Consider the following 18,712-nt stretch of genomic DNA (forward strand, 5'->3'; position numbering starts at 1 on the left):
GCAAGAGTCCGAATGCACGCATATCAAAATACGATGCTCAAATATTTGCACAATAAATGCTTTTTTTTTTCATTTTTTGACATAACATGCATTCAATTCCTAAAAAAAAAAAAAAAAAATTAATTAAATAAATCATGGGAATGACGGTATGAGGTGACATGAAGAGGTTTGACAGGTAGTTTTGAGGTGCCTATTTAAGTGCCCCTCCCCATCTTTTGATGGGAATCATCTGAAACTTGAAAAAGTGTGAACATGCCTTTGTGTTAGGTTTTTTTTTTTTTTCATTCATATGAACAAGTATTCGGGCCACGCACATGTATATTGAATGTCAATATCATCAGGATAAAAGAATATTTCTTTGAGGGGAGGTGGTGGTGGGGGTCATGAGTTTTAGAGACTTAAGTTGTAATTATTTAAAGACTGATGATCAAACAATCCCCCCCCACACCCAAAAAAAAGCCATCTCGGTCCATGTCGCTCTTCCAAAGCACCCCGCAAAAAATATGTATCACTGTTAACCCTTTCACGCACCCTGCAATCTGATGACATCAACTGTCCGCTGAAGTGACCGGAGTTAACCGAGGAAACCGAATGAAAACAAAAAACAATTTTATTGTTCATGAAAGTTAAAATGTCAAACTTAACCGAGGTCTTCAACAGTCATGGACTTCACCACGCTTATGTTATGCTGATAATACTGTGAGTTAGATATGATAAAATATACAGCTTTTATCTCGTTATACTACAAGATTGTTCTGTCAACGTACAACTTTATTCATTTTGTATTGATTGTGTGGCCCTGATACCTCCTTCATACATTTGAGAATAATGTGAAGTACTAAAAAAAAAACAACAACAAAAAAACCTGATGAAACCACACCAACCGCAGTATATGCAGATGGTTTCTTCGAATACTGTTCAGAAAAAAACGAGATCCGTTGAAAATACAAAAACAGCTTTCCTCAAAAACTCATTCACTTGAACTACAGAGGTAATAGGGAAGAGCTGACTTGACGCAAATTGAAACCATCATCATTGAAGCTCCGTGTGTGTGTGTGTGTGTGTGTGTGTGTGGACACGTGAAGCTTCAATTTTGGATGCGTTTGTGCCACGAAATGCGTCTACCATCCGTATGCACGTCTGTTAAATTGATTTCCTGAGAATTAAGAGCACTCGCCATGTGTGTGTGTGTGTGTGTGAGAGGAGGGTGGGGGTGTATTCCACTACAGTGGTACCTCTACGAACGAAATTAATTGGTTCTGGAAGAAATTTCTGATCTTGAAATGTTTTAAGGTGAGACGCGTTTTCCATGTAAATGGCCTATTCCATTCGAAGCCCCCCCCCCCCCCCAAAAAAATTCTGACAAATGTTTTCTAAAGCATTAAAATGCGTAACAAATACATGTTACAATTAGATTATTGTACAATAAATGAGAGTTGTGCATAATGTAAAAAACAGTAAAGAATAAAAATGGTCATTTCACTTTTAAATGCGTCCTCGTCGTTTTTTGCCCTCTTTATTCATGTTCTCTCAGAAGTGGTTTTTGCCTGGCGTTTTGTAAAGAACTGATCCAAGGACGTTTGCTTTTGTCGGCTTTTAACAATCCTTCGGAAATGTCCAAGGCAAACATCAGCATAGTTAGCCATCGCCCGACTGGTGAACACTTTTTCTGGGAGATTCACATTTCCGTAATACTACCACCTCACCGGCCGAGGGGCGAATGACGAGGACGCCGCATAGACACAGATCTATCTATCTATCTACACACATAAACACATACGGTGGAAGTCCCTTTTAGCCAATGAGATGCCAGGATGATGCTTGGTAGTAGCCAATGGCAGAGCAGCTCTATGTATGTTGCGTTCAGGAAACTCGGGGCTGCGAGTAGCAGCCCATCCTGTATTTTTACCTTTCGTAACAAGAGGCAATATTTTCCTGTCGAAAGGTTTCATAACTTGAAACTTTCGTATGAAGAGACATTCGTAAGTAGAGGCACCACTGTATATGAAATGACAAACGTCAAAAATCTTCCCACAGCAGTAAAATGCTTTCTGTATCCTTGGTGAAAAAAAAAAAAGTCATTGAGACAGTCATCATGCTCACGCTATATACATGTTGTCAAACAAACACTGAATCAATGGGTAGCGCTGGTTAGAGAGAGAAAACGTGTTTCTGCCAGCAAAAAAACCACAAAACCAAACCAAACTTTACATTGAGAGCTTAAGAAGGCAAAAAAGGGAATGTTATCAGTTTACAGCCTGTACAAAACCACAAGACATTTTTGCATCGACATTTTACAATCTAATTGCATGAGAACATCCGCATGTACAAAATCCGTCTCCTTATCTTGCATGAGTTATGTTGAACATTCAGAGGTTGTTTTTTTTCTGTTGTTGCTTTTTTCTTTTTCCTGAGTTTTGAATCGCTGTAGATGAAAAGGCTCACTTACAGCTAAAAAGCGAGAGAAGATGCACATGGAACAGAGTCAGAGAGAGGTAGAGAAGACCGATGGAGCCAGAGTTGCAGAAAGAAAGGGTGGGAAACATGCCAACAAAGGCAAAGAGCTGCTGATAAACTGCTAAAAACAGAAAGAGTTGTTGTTGTTTTTTTGTCCACTGAGGTTCCTCTTTGTGTTATGGGTGACACACCAAGAACATGAAGCCACCCTGACTCTCAAAAGCTGCTGCCAGGGCCGTAGATAGCACCGTTGTAAGGATTTAGTGAGAACCTCTCACATTCCGTAAGAGAATACTTTGCAAACAGTATTTCTGCTGTTAAGACAACGTTAGTGTCGACTGTTCACACACACAAAAAAAAAAAGGAAATTATGAAAAACATAAATACATACAAATCTTTTTTTGGGTGTTTTTTTTTTTTAGCGAATGCTGGCAGAAGCTGGGTATCTCAACCACCCTCTCAAGAGGGTTTGTCAAATTAGTATAATTAAATAATAAAAGACACAACATTAAACGTAAAAAAAAAAAAATCTATAAACCATTAATTAGTCGAGTCCTTGCGTGGCTGCTCGTCAGTTGTACATTTTTCCGTCATTTCCTGGCAGAAATCAACTGTCACTGTCTGATGAGCGTATTTTTCTACGGTCAGCCCTGAATCTGTGTACAAGCCAATGTATTGCCGGTCCATATCTTTGTCTTCCCCGTTTCCGACCGAGTTGATATCCAAAGGGCCAGGAGAAGCGGGAATGTTTGTTTCGGGTGCGGCGGAGTCCAAACAGACAGCCAGATCCATGTTGGCGGTGTCGGGGGTGTTAGACGGCCTGGGATCGTAGGCAGCGTGATTGCTGGCAGTGGAAATGCTGGGTCGGAGGACCGGGCAGTAGTGGTGCAATGACTGAACCTGTTCGGGGCTCAGCTGGACATCCCTGCACACCTCCTGGGACAGACAGGAGAAGTTCTCCCATAGTTCTCCCATACAAGCCTTCAGTTGGTTCCTTTCTGTAAGCAGCTTCTCCTTTTCGCACACCTGTATTTGCCCAAAATAAAAAAAATAAAAAAGAATGCACACACATACTGGACTTTAACTTATGTTCACAATAATTTATGCCAAAGCCATTCGCTGCACTTGTTTGTCCTGTAATATATCCACCCTTTTTTTTCTGTACCCATTACAGCAGTCCCTTGTTATGTTCCAGAAGTGACCGGCAAAAAGGCAAAATCCATTATTGTTTATTGCGGAGAGTGACGGCTCTATGAAGCCATTATGAACTCCCACACACTTCGAAAACACTTGTTACGCTCCTGTGTTCCCGCTTGGTGCTGTGCTTAGTTTTTTTTTTTTTTTTTTTGCCAGAGCTACCAGGGATGGGCAGAGTCTCCGAAATGCACCTAAGCTGCACTGCAATCAATCGAGCTTTGAAGCACCCGGGAAGCAGTGGCTGTCGCCGGGTTATTGTCTAACTTCCGAGTTTTCTTGTGCCAGTTTATTCACATTGAGTTCGTAATTGCTTAACTTGTTTAGTTTTAGCTTTAGTTTTCTTATGTGATTTTTCCCATCTTAGCCTCTCTTTATTTATTGAAGTCAAGATGGCGCCCGAGTAGGCAGCCGTCGGCAAGTGCTCTCATGAGCCTTGCTTTTTTTGTTGTTATTTTGGTTTGTTTTGTCACTTTGTGTTTGTTGTTACGTCGTGTGGACCTGATGTGGACTTTTTTCAGCATTTTTGGCCGCGACATTTATCAAGGAGGAGATTCTGTGCTTGGTGGTTGCGCCTTCTCGGCAGCATGGGTATACCAGCACTGTTTTTGCCTGGGAGGAATGTCGGCGCCATTTGACTGTCGTTGCTGGACAGCCCCAGGGCGCTTGTGTCTTGCGCCTGTTATGGGCAGCATTTTTCACGGCCCCGCTTTGTTCAGCGGAGAAATCGGTGCTGTTGAACGGTCTGCGGCTGGATGGATGTAAGGCTTGAGGAGCCGACGATGAGAAGAAAGGAGCGTTAGCGCGGAGCGCCGATGCGGATGTGGAACTGGGAGTCGCGGCTTGGAATTGAAGTGGATTTACATGGGACAAGAGATGTGAGCCAATCTCTTTTTCGTCAATGGACGCTACAGCTTCGTGTTTGCTTTCAAAACTTAGCTTGTAGCAGACGTGTGCACATTTTCAGCATGACGTCTCTGACCCACTGGTGAAAGGACACTTTGATCCTCTCCTCTTTCATCTATAACTGCTTCAGACAACAAAGTGTATGCAGAAAAGTGGTGAAGATTGCACGACTGTCTGTGTCCTATGTGTTGTGTTGTGTTATTTTTGTTATTTTGACTTCAAAATGGCGCCGCGAGAGTGGCTGCCTTTCCAGCAGCTCCTAGATTTTATTGTTCTAGTTCTTCCTTTCATAACTTTGCTGCTGTGAATCGGGAATTTCTCCATTGCGAGACTAATAAAGGTTTTTCTTATCTTCACTTTACTTGTGCAGTGTAGATAGAGTACTGTACTGTATTTTCTGCACTATAAGGCATGTCGGAGTAAAAGGCACACCTTCACTGAATGGCTTATTTTAAAACAGTTTTTACAATAGCAGACGCACCACATTATAAGGGCAGGCGCATATAATAGAAGCTACAATGGTGGCTGCGGTTGCGTTACACCTCCACTAGATGGAGCTGTGCTAAAGGGAATCCGAAACAATACAGCTTTATTGATGTAGAGCTTTCACAACTGCTGCAGCTGTAACAAAGCACTTTTCAGAACATTTAAAATACTATGTGCAAGGACTCTGAATAGTATATAATACATATATAAGATGCATCGGATCACAGTATAAGGCGCGCTGGCGGCTTTTGAGAAAATTGAATGCTTTTAGGCGTGCCTTATAGTGAGGAAAATACGGTAGATAAGTTCTGTTGAGCTTGTTCCTCGCACCTTTCTGTGCTCTTTCATTTATTCCTTTCCTTCGTCCAATAGTGTATCTTGATATTATGGTTGCTATTTTTCCATCTCCCTTAATTTGTACATCGCGCCTACCTTTTGTAGGCATCTATATGCTGTTTTGGTTTTGAATAAAATCTGTGTTACATTGCCCCTGTTTGGTCATTGCTTTGGGGTCTGCATTTTGTTAATGAATACCGTAACACTTGTTACACTTAAGAAAATTAATTTTTAAAATGCTAAATGTTGAATAAATACCAAGGTGCTGATTGTAGGCTGCAATCATAAATTAATGTGAGCGTACCCCAGCAGCACATGAGGATGCAAAATTACATTTGTTGCATAACCTCTGGGCAACACACCTGATGCACGGGACGGGTGCGTAGAGTGGAGGACCTCAAAGAGGTAACAAGTATCTCTAATGAACTCTAAAATGCACTGGGAGCCAGTGAAGGGAAGTCAGAATTGGGGTGAAGTGCTCCCTTCTACGAGCTCCAGTTAGAAGGCGGGCAGCAGCATATTGGAACAACTGGGGAGGACTTGAGGGAGGACTGGATGACTCCAAAATAAATTGCATTACAGAATCTAGCCGAGATGTAACAAAGGCATACGTTACTGTTTTTAAGAGCCAATTGACAAAGATGATAGAAGCTCAATTTAAAAACAGCACCGATTTGCCAGTCGAATTTAAAATACAAAATTGAGACTGTTCACTTTAGATAAGATGCTCGGGGGCACAGGTCACACAGGGGGGATGCACAAAGGCCAGTGGGACCAAACACCGTAACATCTGTTTTCTTTTTGCTGAAATTTAAAAACGTTTTTGACAACATGCTTTGATTTCCTCTTGACAGGACAAAAGTGGTCTTAAGGGGAACATCCAATTTTCCTTGGCGTGAAATAGATCTGATAGTCATCTGCATAGTAGTGGAAGGAAATACCGTGTTTTCTTCGGATGGAATCTAAGCACAGCAAATTCAGTGAAAACAACAGGGGCCTCAAAATTGAACCCTGTGGAACACCATACGACAGAGGGGAAGAGCGCAAGTCAGCCAATAGTGGCTAAACTACTCTAGATTGCTACCACAAATGCTCAACAGTTGGTGCAAATGAACCAACAGAATATTGTTGTCCACCTATCAAATGCTGATTGGGATTTTTGTGCAAGGGAGTAACTAAGCATTTACACTTGGGTGGTGAAGGAAATATTAAATAGCCCGATTCTCAAATAATATTTAAAAAACGCCCCCCCCCCCCTCTTGTTCCATGTCTTGAGATGGTACAGACAAGAGGTGTGACGGGGTATGGATGTTCACTCCCGTGGCATTCCATTGTTTAACCCAGCGGTGTCAAACTCAGTTCCTGGAGGGCCGCTGTCCTGCATGTTTTCCAAGTCTCCCTGTTGCAACACACCTGATTCAGATGATCAGATCATCAGCAAGCTCTGCGGAAGCCTGACATTGAACCAGTTCATTTGAATCAGTTGTGTTGCAACAGGTAGACTTGGAAAACATGCAGGACAGCGGCCCTCCAGGACCTGAGTTTGACACCCCTGGTTTAACCCATTTAATCCCACCGGTCACATTTGTGAAGGACAACAATGATTTAATTTACAAGGCTCTAAATTTTTTTATTACTGATTACTTAAAAGGGCTACCAATGACATCTGATTTTGACTTTTAAATGTCTGGGAAAAAATTGGGAGAGCTTTCTAAAGCTGAGGAGTGACCGAGAGGAAGCTGCACATGAAAACAGAGTAACTCGAGGGCAAAGTGCAGCCTTTACGTTTCATTCAAAATCTGTGGGAAGGTGTGTGGTGAAGTGAGAGGATCCTCAAAGACAAAGGAGTTGGCAGAGATAGATGGACTCACCAGTTTTCTGATCTCGCACTCAAGATTCAAGATGCAGTCAAGTTTTCTCTTGCGGCAGCGTTGGGCAGCGATGCGATTCTTGCTCCTTCGCCTCACATCATGGATGAACTCAAGCTGCTCTGAGGTCAGTTTGTGCATTTTCACCAATGTTTGGAAGTCATTCCGTGGAAGATTTATGATTTGATCAACAGGGAAAGGAAGCTTCACCTGGAAAATTCACAAACAGGTGGTTGTCAAAAGTCAGAATATTTTAAATAAAGATGTGACAAAAACGAATGTGACCCGGATACGGGTACCGGTAGAGCATGCAAACTCCACACAGAAAGGTCGGAGTCGAGCCCTGCACCTCTGCACTGTGAGGCCGACATGCAAACCAGTCGCCCACCGGGCCTCCCACACACACACACACACACACATATATTTACATGTACGGTCATACCTCGGTTTTCGACCATAATCCGTTCCAGAAGGCTGTTCGAAAACCGATTTGTTGGAAAACCAAACCCATGCTCATTTAAAAAAAAAATCTTTATTGAACACGTCTGCTCACAATGGAACGCTACACGAGGAAGCGTCACTTCCTAGTGTAAGGAAGGCGAGAGGAGTCAAGTGGCGCATTCAAGTGCGCTCAGTTTGGTCGAGAGCAGATTTTCGGTCGAAATCTGAGGCATAAAAACTCGAAATTCTTGGTCGAAAACCGATTTGGTCGAGAAAAGAGACGTTCAAAAACCGAGGTTTCACTGGATATATACAGTGATCATTTTACGGTTGAACCCCAGCAAGTGCCAGGGACTCGCTGATCAGAAAAGTATGAGTCCCATTATGCATTTAGAGAGTCCCAAATTTCGAATTCTGAAATGGTCTACTTATTCAATTGCATTGATAATAACACAAACAACAATATACATTGATAATAGGTTTATTTCTTATTAAAAAAATGCTGCAAAATTTTTAATAATTCAGGCATACAAGATTTGCTGAGAAATAGGTTCTTATTTCATCCCATGGTTCAGTCTTTGAGTTCATAAATTCTCCTCTCTTTACTCTGCTTCCAATGATGCAAGGCTTTCTCAAAGTCACCTTATTATTGCAAAAAACTATCCAACTTTAGCTGCTTCCTCTGTGATATCTCCACAATAAGCTTTTGCAACACTTGTTCGCAAATCTTGTTCGGAACACTTGTTTAAACTTTACACAACTTGGCAATCGTGTAAAGGTTGAAGGCCGATCTCGCCAATCTCGTCTCGCGAGAACGGAAATCTCGTCACGCGTGATTACTTAACGCGACATCAAAACAACAATGGCGGTGATTGTCGATCTGCGACACTGCATTGCTGGAAAAAAAGATGTAACGTAGTTTTGCGTTTTTTTGTTGTTTTGTTTTGACAGAAATTTCCTTCCGTCCCAAAACGCACGTTATTTGGAACTGTGCGTCCCGTGGGAAAATTATGCGCCGAGGACGCGGGACGCAGCAGTAACGAGATGACTGTGTGTGTGTGTGTGTATATATATATATATATATATATATATGTAGTAAATATTCTCTAGTACGGACTCGTGTTTGCGCTGTCCAATTTGTCCTGATAACAGAAATTCCTCATTTGGGAAATGAGCATGGTACATGTCCTTCATAAACCTGCAAGTATGTTGACAAAATGCATGTGTAACAACACAATCAATAAAATACAAAAATATACTGTCCAAAAACTGTTTATATAACAAAAACTGCAATACAGGTGTATCCAAAAAAAAATCACAACAGTAAAATACGTACAGTATTTTAATGTTTATTTTTTTGTCTTGGGGGGAAAAAAATGTGTCTATTTTGGATTGTTTTGTTGGATGCATTCTTTGGTTTATGACAATGTTTGCCTGCGTTTCATACAGTTTTCTTGCTAGTTGCAAGTAACTGTCGCATTGATCACCGATGTCTGGTAATTCTTGTGCATACTGAAGGATTTTTGTTGCCATTTGCATTGCTTCCTTGCTGGATGGTGGCTTGTCATCAGGAGTTGAATCAATGCCTTTTTTTTAAAAAAAGTTTTGTAGATTTGTGTCTTTCCGACTCCAAATGTCTGCTGGATGGTTTTAACTTTGTGTCCAGCCTCGCTCAAACGGATGCATTTCACTCGCTCCGCTCCAGTCATTACAGTTCTTCTACGTTTCGATGCCATGATCTACACGACGTAAGTGAATGAAGTTAAAATCTTTCGCAATTACAGTAACGCGAAGTGAAAACGTGTCTCAGCGTTGTGTCTTTTCCGTCGCATCGGGTGGCGTTGCGTGTATTCAAGCTCCCGCGGCATTACGCCTCCATCCGGGTTACAGCTAGTGGAATTTCCACTTATGTAAGTTCCGCTAACACGTAATATCGTAGTCAAAATGTTAATGCATAGGTTTTTATTACGGGTGAAGGATATTCCTTTTCATAGAATTCCGGAGATGGGAATATTTACTGTACACACACACACACACACACACACACACACACACATGCACGCACACACACCCATACCTGTGAATCATACTGAAATATAAGACTGACATCATTACCGATTGTCAGCACAAAATGTTGCATTTTAAAACGAGTGTGTTTGCATTTAGTGAGACATTTTGCGGACCAATCGGGCTTCTGCTTCACTGTCTTTGTCATTCTTGGATAGCAGGTAGGCAACTGCGCTGATCAAGCCCTTTAATTGAGTGATGCCACTTTTTAAATATACTTAAAAATGTCCCCTATGCCCCAGGAGTATGCGTACCCCCATTTGAGAACCACTGCTTTAGGCTGTAGCGACGCCACTCGAGTGAAGACGCATCGGACGTTACACATCAAAGAGCTTTGATCTACGACAACAGCTAAGCTAGCCTAGCCACGACAACAGCTAATTTAGTTAGTACAGACGACATGACGCTCGAGGTCGGACGGACACACTCTTTGGTAATCTGTGTTTTCCCTTATTCTCTTTTCTATCCAAATAAATATTTTTCTAGAAACAATAGCGGTCTTGTCCGCGACGTCTTTTTTCGTTCCACCGGGGTTTAGCCAATGTGTTTATAAAGAGACTAGAATCCCTTTAAGGTCATTACTTTTCATCCAGAGTCAAGGAATATAATGTAAATGAATGGCTTTTTTTTTCACAGGATACTTGCTGTATCTACGGTGCACTTTTTAAGCAACTGCCTTTTGAAAAAAACAATACAGCTGGATAGTTACAGCAAAGTAGCAGGGAGTGGCCCAGAGCCTGTAAAATCAAGTCAATGCGCCTAATGCATCGCTTTGCTGGGACACCAGGAATTACTCAACAACGATCATGCAGTGTGCGTCGCTGCATGTCATAATTTTGTTCATGATTTGGACATGGACAAGTGGCAGGCTGTATTAAAAATAGCAACGAGCTGAATCTGGCCCAAGGGCTGTCGTTTTCCCACCGCTGATTTAATGATTCTACCTGCCATTAGAAATTACTGGCATCTATCTTGATGAACAAATGATGATTGTGCACGTTTGCCTTTAATAAACAATAATTTCCCTTGACATGCCTGAGGAGATCTCACAGCACACTTGGGTGCCATCGACACCCTGGTTGGGAATCACTTGCAGGAGACAACACGATCAAGCTTATTACTTGGAGTAGGACACCAATTGACCACAAGATGGCAAAATTCCATCAGTGCACGTCAGACTTTAGCTGTAGCTTAGACAGCAAGTCTCAGAGAGGCATAACAAAGAGTACGAGGAAGAGGAATTGGCAGGGGATGAGAGGAGCTGCAGCGCTCTCTCTCTTCTACCTTTCATATCCGATGGCAGAGTCTGCACAGCTCATGAAGAACAAAGTCAAACAAAGGCGGAAGAGGGCAGAGAGGAAAAGTGAGAAATGCTCTACACTTCCACTTCTCCTTCAGAGGCTGCCTGAGGCCCCAGAGAATAGAGGGCCAAGATAGTCTTCATCGGTCCGGTGATGCAGTAAGCCAATCTAACGCAGGTTCTTTATCCAACAGCACCCAATCGTGATGGTTGAGGCTCCACCTAACAGCAACTATTTATTCGGGAACCATTAGTGCCACCTTGTCATGACAGAAATAAAAATGTTTCCATGTATTCAAGCTCATAAACAATACCCTTGGCCATCCTGAGTTGCATTTGACAAACTACTTTGACAGGCCATAAGAGTTGTGTGGGAAAACCTATAAACAGGGGTGCACATCAGTAGTGCGTAAGTGCGCATGTGAAATGAAAATCAGCCAGATTTCATTGCCTCGCCGTGCATTTGTGTTCCAAGCATTAATGGAGACTTCTTTCTTCTTACTTTTTTTCTTTTCTGATTGATATAAACATGATTTATTAGATATAAACACATAACGGGGTAGGACTAGATAAGTTTTTTACTTCTTCCTACTCCCTTGAACATAATAACTGTGTTGAATGAAGACTGATTTCTTTCTTTTTACTATTTTATCTACCTTATTTTCTGTCAAATTATTACTGTATATGTTTTATGTTCAATAAACAACAACAACAATGTTGCAGCCACGTTAGTTTAGTTATTAGGCCCGAGCAGTGACCTCTATAATTGGAAGGCATATGTACCAGCCCACAGCTTACGCAAAATGTCTCTTGGAGCAATATTCTGAACCTGAGAAGAGACAACCCATTCTTATCTGACATATTTTTCCTCTAGGGTTAACCAGGTATTCTTGATATTTTCTTGGAAGAGTGTTCAGACTTTCGTGATGTTGAAACAGGTATTTATGATGTTTTGTGAAACGCTACTGCCGTTGCTACGCACTGTTGTTTTTGAAGGTTTAAAAATGCACAAAAAGTCACAATAGGCCTGGCAAACACAATCCATATTTTACAGGTTTATTGAGGTGGCCATTTTCAAAAGAAATCCAATGTGCCAGTACAGCAACGTGCCAGTACCCCAAAGTGACCCACAGCTTGAGCAGAGAAGCCCAGACTTTCCTGTCCTCAGTCACTTCATCCAGCTCTTCCGCGGGAATTCAAAGGCGTTCCCAGGCCAGCCGGGTGACAAAGGTTCCCCAGCATGTCCTGGGTCTACCTGCTGGTGGGACGTGCCCAGAACACCTCACCGCGGAGGTGTGCAGGAGGCATTCTAATCAGATGCCTGAGCCACCTCATCTGGTTCCACTCAATAAGGAGGAGCAGCAGTTTGACTCTGAGCCCATTCTGGATGATCTCTAAAGGAGGGCTTGGACACCCTGCTCTAGAAAATCATTTGGGCCGCTTATATTGGGATCTTGTTCTTTTACTCACAACCCACACCTTGTGGCCATAGGTGATTGTAGGAATAGAGACTGACCTGTAAATTAAGAGCCTTTGGCTCAGCTCTTTTTTCACCACGATGGACTGTATCACTGCAGATGCTGCACTGATCCGCCTGTCAGGTTTCATTCTTCCCTCACACGTGAACAAGAACCCAAGATACTTGAAATCCTCCACTTGCGGAAGCATCGCATCTCCAACCTTGATAGGACAACTCCACCCTTTTCCGAATGAGGACCATGGTCTCAGATTTGAAGGTCAGCAGTACCACATAATCTGTAAAAAGCAGTGATGAAATACTAGGCCACCAAACGAGACCCCCGCAACTCCTTGGCTGCACCTAGAAATTTTGTCCATAAAGGTTGGAACAAAATCGGTGACTAAGGGCAGCCTTGTCCAACCCTTCCTGGAAATGAATCCAACTTCTTGCCAGCAATGCGAACCAACTCTGACATCGTCATCTAGGGACTAAACAGCGCGGTATCAGGAGGTTCGATAGCCCCATACTCCCGAAGCAAACCCCACATAACTCTCCAAGGGACACGGCCAAACGCCTTATCCAAGTCCACAAAACACATCTCGACCTGGGTGAATTCCCATGCACCCTCGAGGACCCTGCCGAGGGTGTAGAGCTAGTCCACAGTTCCACGGCCGGGGCAGAAACCACACTGCTCCTCCTGAATCCGAGATTCGACTTACAGACAAACTCTCTTTACCAGTACCCCTGACTAGACCTTACCAGGGAGGTTGAGGTGTGTGACCCTCCTGGAGTTGGAACACACCCTCCGGTCCTCTTTCCTAAAAAGGGAGACCAACACCCTAGTCTGCCAATACAGAGGAACAGTTTTTTTTCTCTTCAATCCAAATCTGTCCATGCACATGTTTGTACAGTTGTTTGGATGTGTGGGCGTGGGTGTGATTTTTCTAAAGAGGACATTCACGGATCAAGAGGCAAGAGCACACAACATCGGATAATAAGGTACACTTTACAAAGCAGATTTATCACAATAATAATAATAATACATCACATTTGCAAGCGCCTTTCATAACACTCAAGGACACTGTACAACCAAGAGCAACAGTAAAACACAGATAAAATAATAGACAAAGAAAGAAAGATTTAAGGCGGGTAGGCAAGTCTGAATAGGTGGGTTTTGAGCTGGGTTTTGAATATGGAAAGAGAGTCAATATTACGAATGTTGGGAGGAAGTGAGTTCCAGAGTTTGGGGGCAGAGCGACTGAAGGCTCTGCACCCCATTGTACTGAGACGGGCAGAGGGTAGAAAAAGGTGGAGGGAGGATGAGGACCTGAGTGAGCGAGAGGGAATGGAGATTTGAAGAAGATCTGACAGATAGGGGGGCGCAAGGTTATGGATGGCTTTGAATGTATAGAGAAGTAATTTGAAGTTGATTCTAAGTTTGACAGGAAGCCAGTGGAGCTCTCGGAGGATGGGGGTGATATGATGGAAGGAGGGGGTTCTCGTGATGATCCGGGCTGCTGAATTCTGAACAAGTTGAAGTTTATGGAGGAATTTTTGATGGACACCGAAGAGGAGTGAGTTACAGTAGTCAATACGGGAAGTGACGAGACTGTGAACAAGGATAGCAGTGGTGTGAGGAGTGAGTGAGGGACGGAGGCGGTTTATATTGCGAAGGTGGAAATACAATGCCGTCAAGCCAGCAATATTTAAACAGCCAATACAGCATTTACGGGTGACACACTTTTACGGGTGAAACTCAGATTCACACTGCTTCCGGTGCACGACCACATGACTAAGGCTAACTTGATGATCACAACAACAGGGCCACTAATGAAGGCCACATCACTTCAACAAAAGCACTCCAGAATATTAATTCCAAAGGAATCTGAACAGTTAGTTGTAAAATGGTGTCAAATAATGTGTGACTTCACATAATTGTGAGAGAGAATATATTCTATTGTGTTAGAGGACCTGGCCATTTCTCATTGCTATTTCGATGCCCTGGTTCCAATCCTACTAAGTGAACTATGCTGCTCTGGGAATTAGCATAAGCGTGTTATAAAGGTAAATCAAGGGTTTAAGATGGGATGTAGTATCCTAGCCAACATACTCAGAGTACCTTGTGTGACTTCAGCGCCGTGTGAATGCTTCTCACATAGTATGCTATACTGTATTCATGTATTGACCAAAACATTTTCAAAGTAGCAGAACAATGCCCCAATTATAGAAGCATTTAATATACTGATTAATAAGACAAATTATAAGAACAGTTGGGTCAAAAATAACCCACAATTATTTAATTGTTACATATTGGACAGCCTTCTCGATTGTCAATGATGGCTTCAAGACCGCATATGCAGATTTGCACTCACCTCAGGGCCACGCTCTTGTACAGTACAGGACTCGCTGTCTCCCTCTGAAAATGAACCTGACTCATCGCTGGAATTGGTGCCATATGACTGTTCACATTTTATTTTGGGTTGCCCCCGGTTAAAAACATCCCCGACACTGTGTTCCTGCTGGTCGACATTAAGGCAGCGGGCCATGTTGGAGCATGGTGAGGAAGAGAACTCAAACTGAGGCAGGCTGCACGGAGAGCCACCACTGCCATCTTCTGCATAGGAGTATGACGAACAGGAGCTGGATGTCCTGGTCCGTGTCTCGCAAGGCGGTGAGCGCGGGCAAACTTTTATTGGAACCGGGCAGCTTGTGTTCGGCCGTGGGCGACACAGCAGTTGGGGTTCGGTGGAGGTGGTGCTGGGAGAATAGGCCTGGGAGGTTGGAAGGGACTGGCTGGCTCCAGGACACATTCCCTTTGGTATGTGCTCAGAAAGCTCAATTTCAAAAGAATTCCCACCAGGGTAGGAATGTGCTGGGGTTCCAAGACGATTGCAGGCTCCTGAGGAAAAAATGACACTTCGTCGATCAAGCTCAACTTCCTGTTTGCAGATTTCATCGCAGGACGTGGACTTGACGGACAGACCTGCAGTGAAATTGTCATTGTTCTTTGGGGATATTAAAGACAAACTTAACTCCCCAGCAAAAGCTCTGAAGTCTTTTTTATGATCTCCCTGAGAGTTAACTTTGTCCTGGGGACAGACAAGCCTGTTGGCAAATAGCTGCTGTGATGTATTGGGCGGATTGGAGCGGTCCACTCCTTTTTTGAATAAGGCTCGGACGCAGGATGCCGACTTGGTTCTCTTGATGATTTCTGAAGACACAGGATTATCCATTTCCATTGCGAGCCCACTATCCTTATCGTGAGTGTCCTGCTCATCCCCCGAGAGGCACAATGAGACGGCCTCTTCCACTGTTTGTTGTTCTACTTTGATCTCCGCCAAAGGCAACCTGTCCTGATCTGGGACTCCCCCACTAATCCTGCTCTCTTTTATTGTGCTCGGAAAACCTGAGGTACTGGTGTCTGAAGAGAAATCATTATTGTGCTTGTTGCAAGCCCACTGGTATTTCCTGTACTTAGGGCATCGTGGCAGGTCTGATCCTCTGCGCCGATCAATGTCCAATCGGCCGTCTGTGAAGTTACTCGGTATAGTCATTGCTAGCCGATCCTCATCGGGGCACTGAAAGGTGGAAAGATCCTCAGCACGTCGTGTCCTTGGGGAGGAGGGCAGTTCGGCCTCTGACTGCATGCTTTCATACTCTGAGTTGGTGCCCTCAGCAGCCACATTGTGACAGTGCAGCAAGCTGTCCTCGCTACGCAGCTGAGCTTCCAGAAAACGAAAGCATGAATCCTCTAGGTTGTGCATGCGCAGGAATTCGGCACAGCGGATGACCTCTTGAATGTTTTCTTTGCTGAGTAACAGCTTTGCGGTGTAGGCAAACTGCAACAATGGGATGAATCCTCTCGCAGTGACCTGAAAAATAGCAGGGAAATTGTCATGATTACTAGAACGAGAGTCATTGGCTGGAGTACTTGGGTGTGGTGAGAGCCTGTAGCCTGCCATCTGTTCTTAAACAGCCCACAGCAGATACTAAAAGTGCTATTTGCTACTAATGAATTTGTTTTATATACTTGGAGCTTTTCACAATATGCAAAAAAAAATAAAAATAATTACAAATAAACTCATGACAACATTTCTCTTTACAACACTGTGGTCATGAAGATAATTCATTTTTTTACAAGCCAAAATGGTTCCCTCCACTTCCTGCTTTGTGTCAACGCCCAAATTGTGAACATATGACATGAATGATTCCCAAGTAACTGCTTTAAAAATGGTTAGCTTACAAGAGCATGCTCCTGTTTTGGTTTCTGGATAAAGAGATGGGATTTGGCTACTGTTCAGCGCAGGGACAGATATTTTCTAGTGGGTTGCAGGGACTCTGACCACCCCAAAATCCCCAAATTAACCTTACAGATTATATAAAACCTTATAGAAAGGTTTTCAGGTATGAAAAGCATGATGAGGTGAAATTATTATTTACAAGAATAAAAAAATCTAAGTATCATCCGGTAGTCGACTCAGCATATTCACCAGCTTTATTCGTTTCCAAAGGGTACAAGCAGAGGTGAGAAGCATGGTGGTGGAAATGGTGACGACAAACAAAAAAAAAACTCCACACTCACCCCAATTATTTTGTTTTCAAATTTAAAATGGGTGGACGGTTTTGGGTCATGATGGCAACAAGTTACACTAATGCCGATTGTGAACGGTGATAGAGACCAGTCAACAGCATAAGCCATACAGGACACACATGCACACTTTGCCTTTTTCTTGAGCTAGGTATAGGTATATTATATTAGAGTATATATTTCCTTAGCTTCCCTCCGTTAGCCTTCCCCTGACCGTGGTGGAGGTCTGTGTGTCCAAATGAGCTAAATTGTTTGGGGCTTAATGCCCCTGGCAGGGTCACCCATGGCAAACAGATCCTAGGTGAGGGACCAGTCAAAGCATGGCTCACAGATCCCTTATGATGAATAAATTAGCGGTCCGATCCTCGGTGACAGAGGCTATTTCTTGGGACATCGAATGTCACCTCTCTTGCAGGGAAGGAGCTCTACGTGGTGTGCGAGGCAGAGAAGTTCCGACTTGACATAGAACTTGCCTCCACACACAGCCTGGTTTCTGGTACCAGTTCCATCGAGAGCGGTTGGACTCTTTTCCACTCTGGAGTTGCCCACGATGAGATGCAGAGCAGGGGCGGGCATACTAATTGCCCCCCAACTCAGTGCCTGTACATTGGGGTTCACACCAGTGGACGAGAGGGTAGCCTCACTCCACTTTCGGGTGTGGGAACAGGTCTCAATAGGGGGAAGCAGTGCACCACTGTTCCTTAGAGGAAGCAGAGTCTGGTGATTCAGGGGTGGACTCTCCAATCTCTGGGGTTGTGAAGTAACAGAGGTGGTTCAAAAGCTCCTCGGTGGCAAAGCCCCTGGGGTGGATGAGATCCACTCAGAGTTTCTCAAGGCTCTGGATGTTCTTGGGCTGTCCTAGTTGACATGCCTCTGCAACGTGGTCATCGGGGAGAGTGCCTCGGGACTGGCAGACCGGGGTGGTGGTCCCTCTTTTTAAGAAGGGGGACCAGAGAGTGTGTTCCAACTATAGAGGAATCACACTACTGAGCCTCTCGAGTAAGGTCTGTTCAGGGGTGCTGAAGAGGAGGGTCCGTCAGCAAGTCAAGTCTCAGATTCAGGAGGAGCAATGTAGTTTTCGGCCCAGTCGTGGAACAGTGGACCAACACTAAACCCTTGGCAGAGTCCTCGAGGGTGCATGGGAGTTCCCCCAACCAGTCTACATCTGCTTTGTGGACTTGGAGAAGATGTTCAACCGTGAGTTCTGTGGGGGGTGCTATGGGGGTATGGTGTTCCGAACCCCCTTATATGGGCTGTTTGGTCCCTATACCACCGATGTCAGAGTTTGGTTTGCATTGTCAGCAGTAAGTCGGATCCGTTTTCATTTGAGGCTTGGACTCGGCCAAGTCTGCCCTTTGTCACCGATTCCTTTCATAACCTTTATGGGCAGAATTTTCTCGGGGCATCCAAGTTGTAGAGTGGGTCGGGTTTCGTGGACTCAGAGTTGCATCTCTACTTTTTGCAGATGATGTGGTGCTGTTGGCTTCTTCAAGCCGGGATCTCCAACTCTTAAGTGGTTGGGACGAAAATCAGCACCTACAATTCTGAAACAATGGTCCTCAGTTCGAAAAGGGTGGATTGGCCTCTCCGGGTTGGGGATGATATCTTAA

General features: G+C 43.7%; 1 protein-coding gene across 1 annotated transcript in view; it reads right to left on the minus strand.

Annotated features, from left to right (window-relative positions):
- Positions 1 to 592: 592 nt before the first annotated feature.
- The window catches only part of bach2b (BACH transcriptional regulator 2b), a 55,882-nt gene continuing 37,762 nt past the window's right edge, over positions 593 to 18,712 (minus strand). Inside the window, exons 3-5 of the mRNA XM_086100659.1 lie at positions 14,887 to 16,386; positions 7,251 to 7,457; positions 593 to 3,483 (exon numbers count right to left, since the gene is read on the minus strand). Coding sequence (XP_085956785.1) covers positions 2,998 to 3,483; positions 7,251 to 7,457; positions 14,887 to 16,386 — 2,193 coding nt within the window. The 3' untranslated portion in view covers positions 593 to 2,997. The remainder of the gene's footprint in view (positions 3,484 to 7,250; positions 7,458 to 14,886; positions 16,387 to 18,712) is intronic.

The sequence above is a fragment of the Hippocampus guttulatus genome, chromosome 20 (assembly GCF_054856545.1).
Source record: "Hippocampus guttulatus isolate MCC_2025c chromosome 20, RoL_Hgut_1.0, whole genome shotgun sequence".
Lineage (NCBI taxonomy): Eukaryota > Metazoa > Chordata > Actinopteri > Syngnathiformes > Syngnathidae > Hippocampus > Hippocampus guttulatus.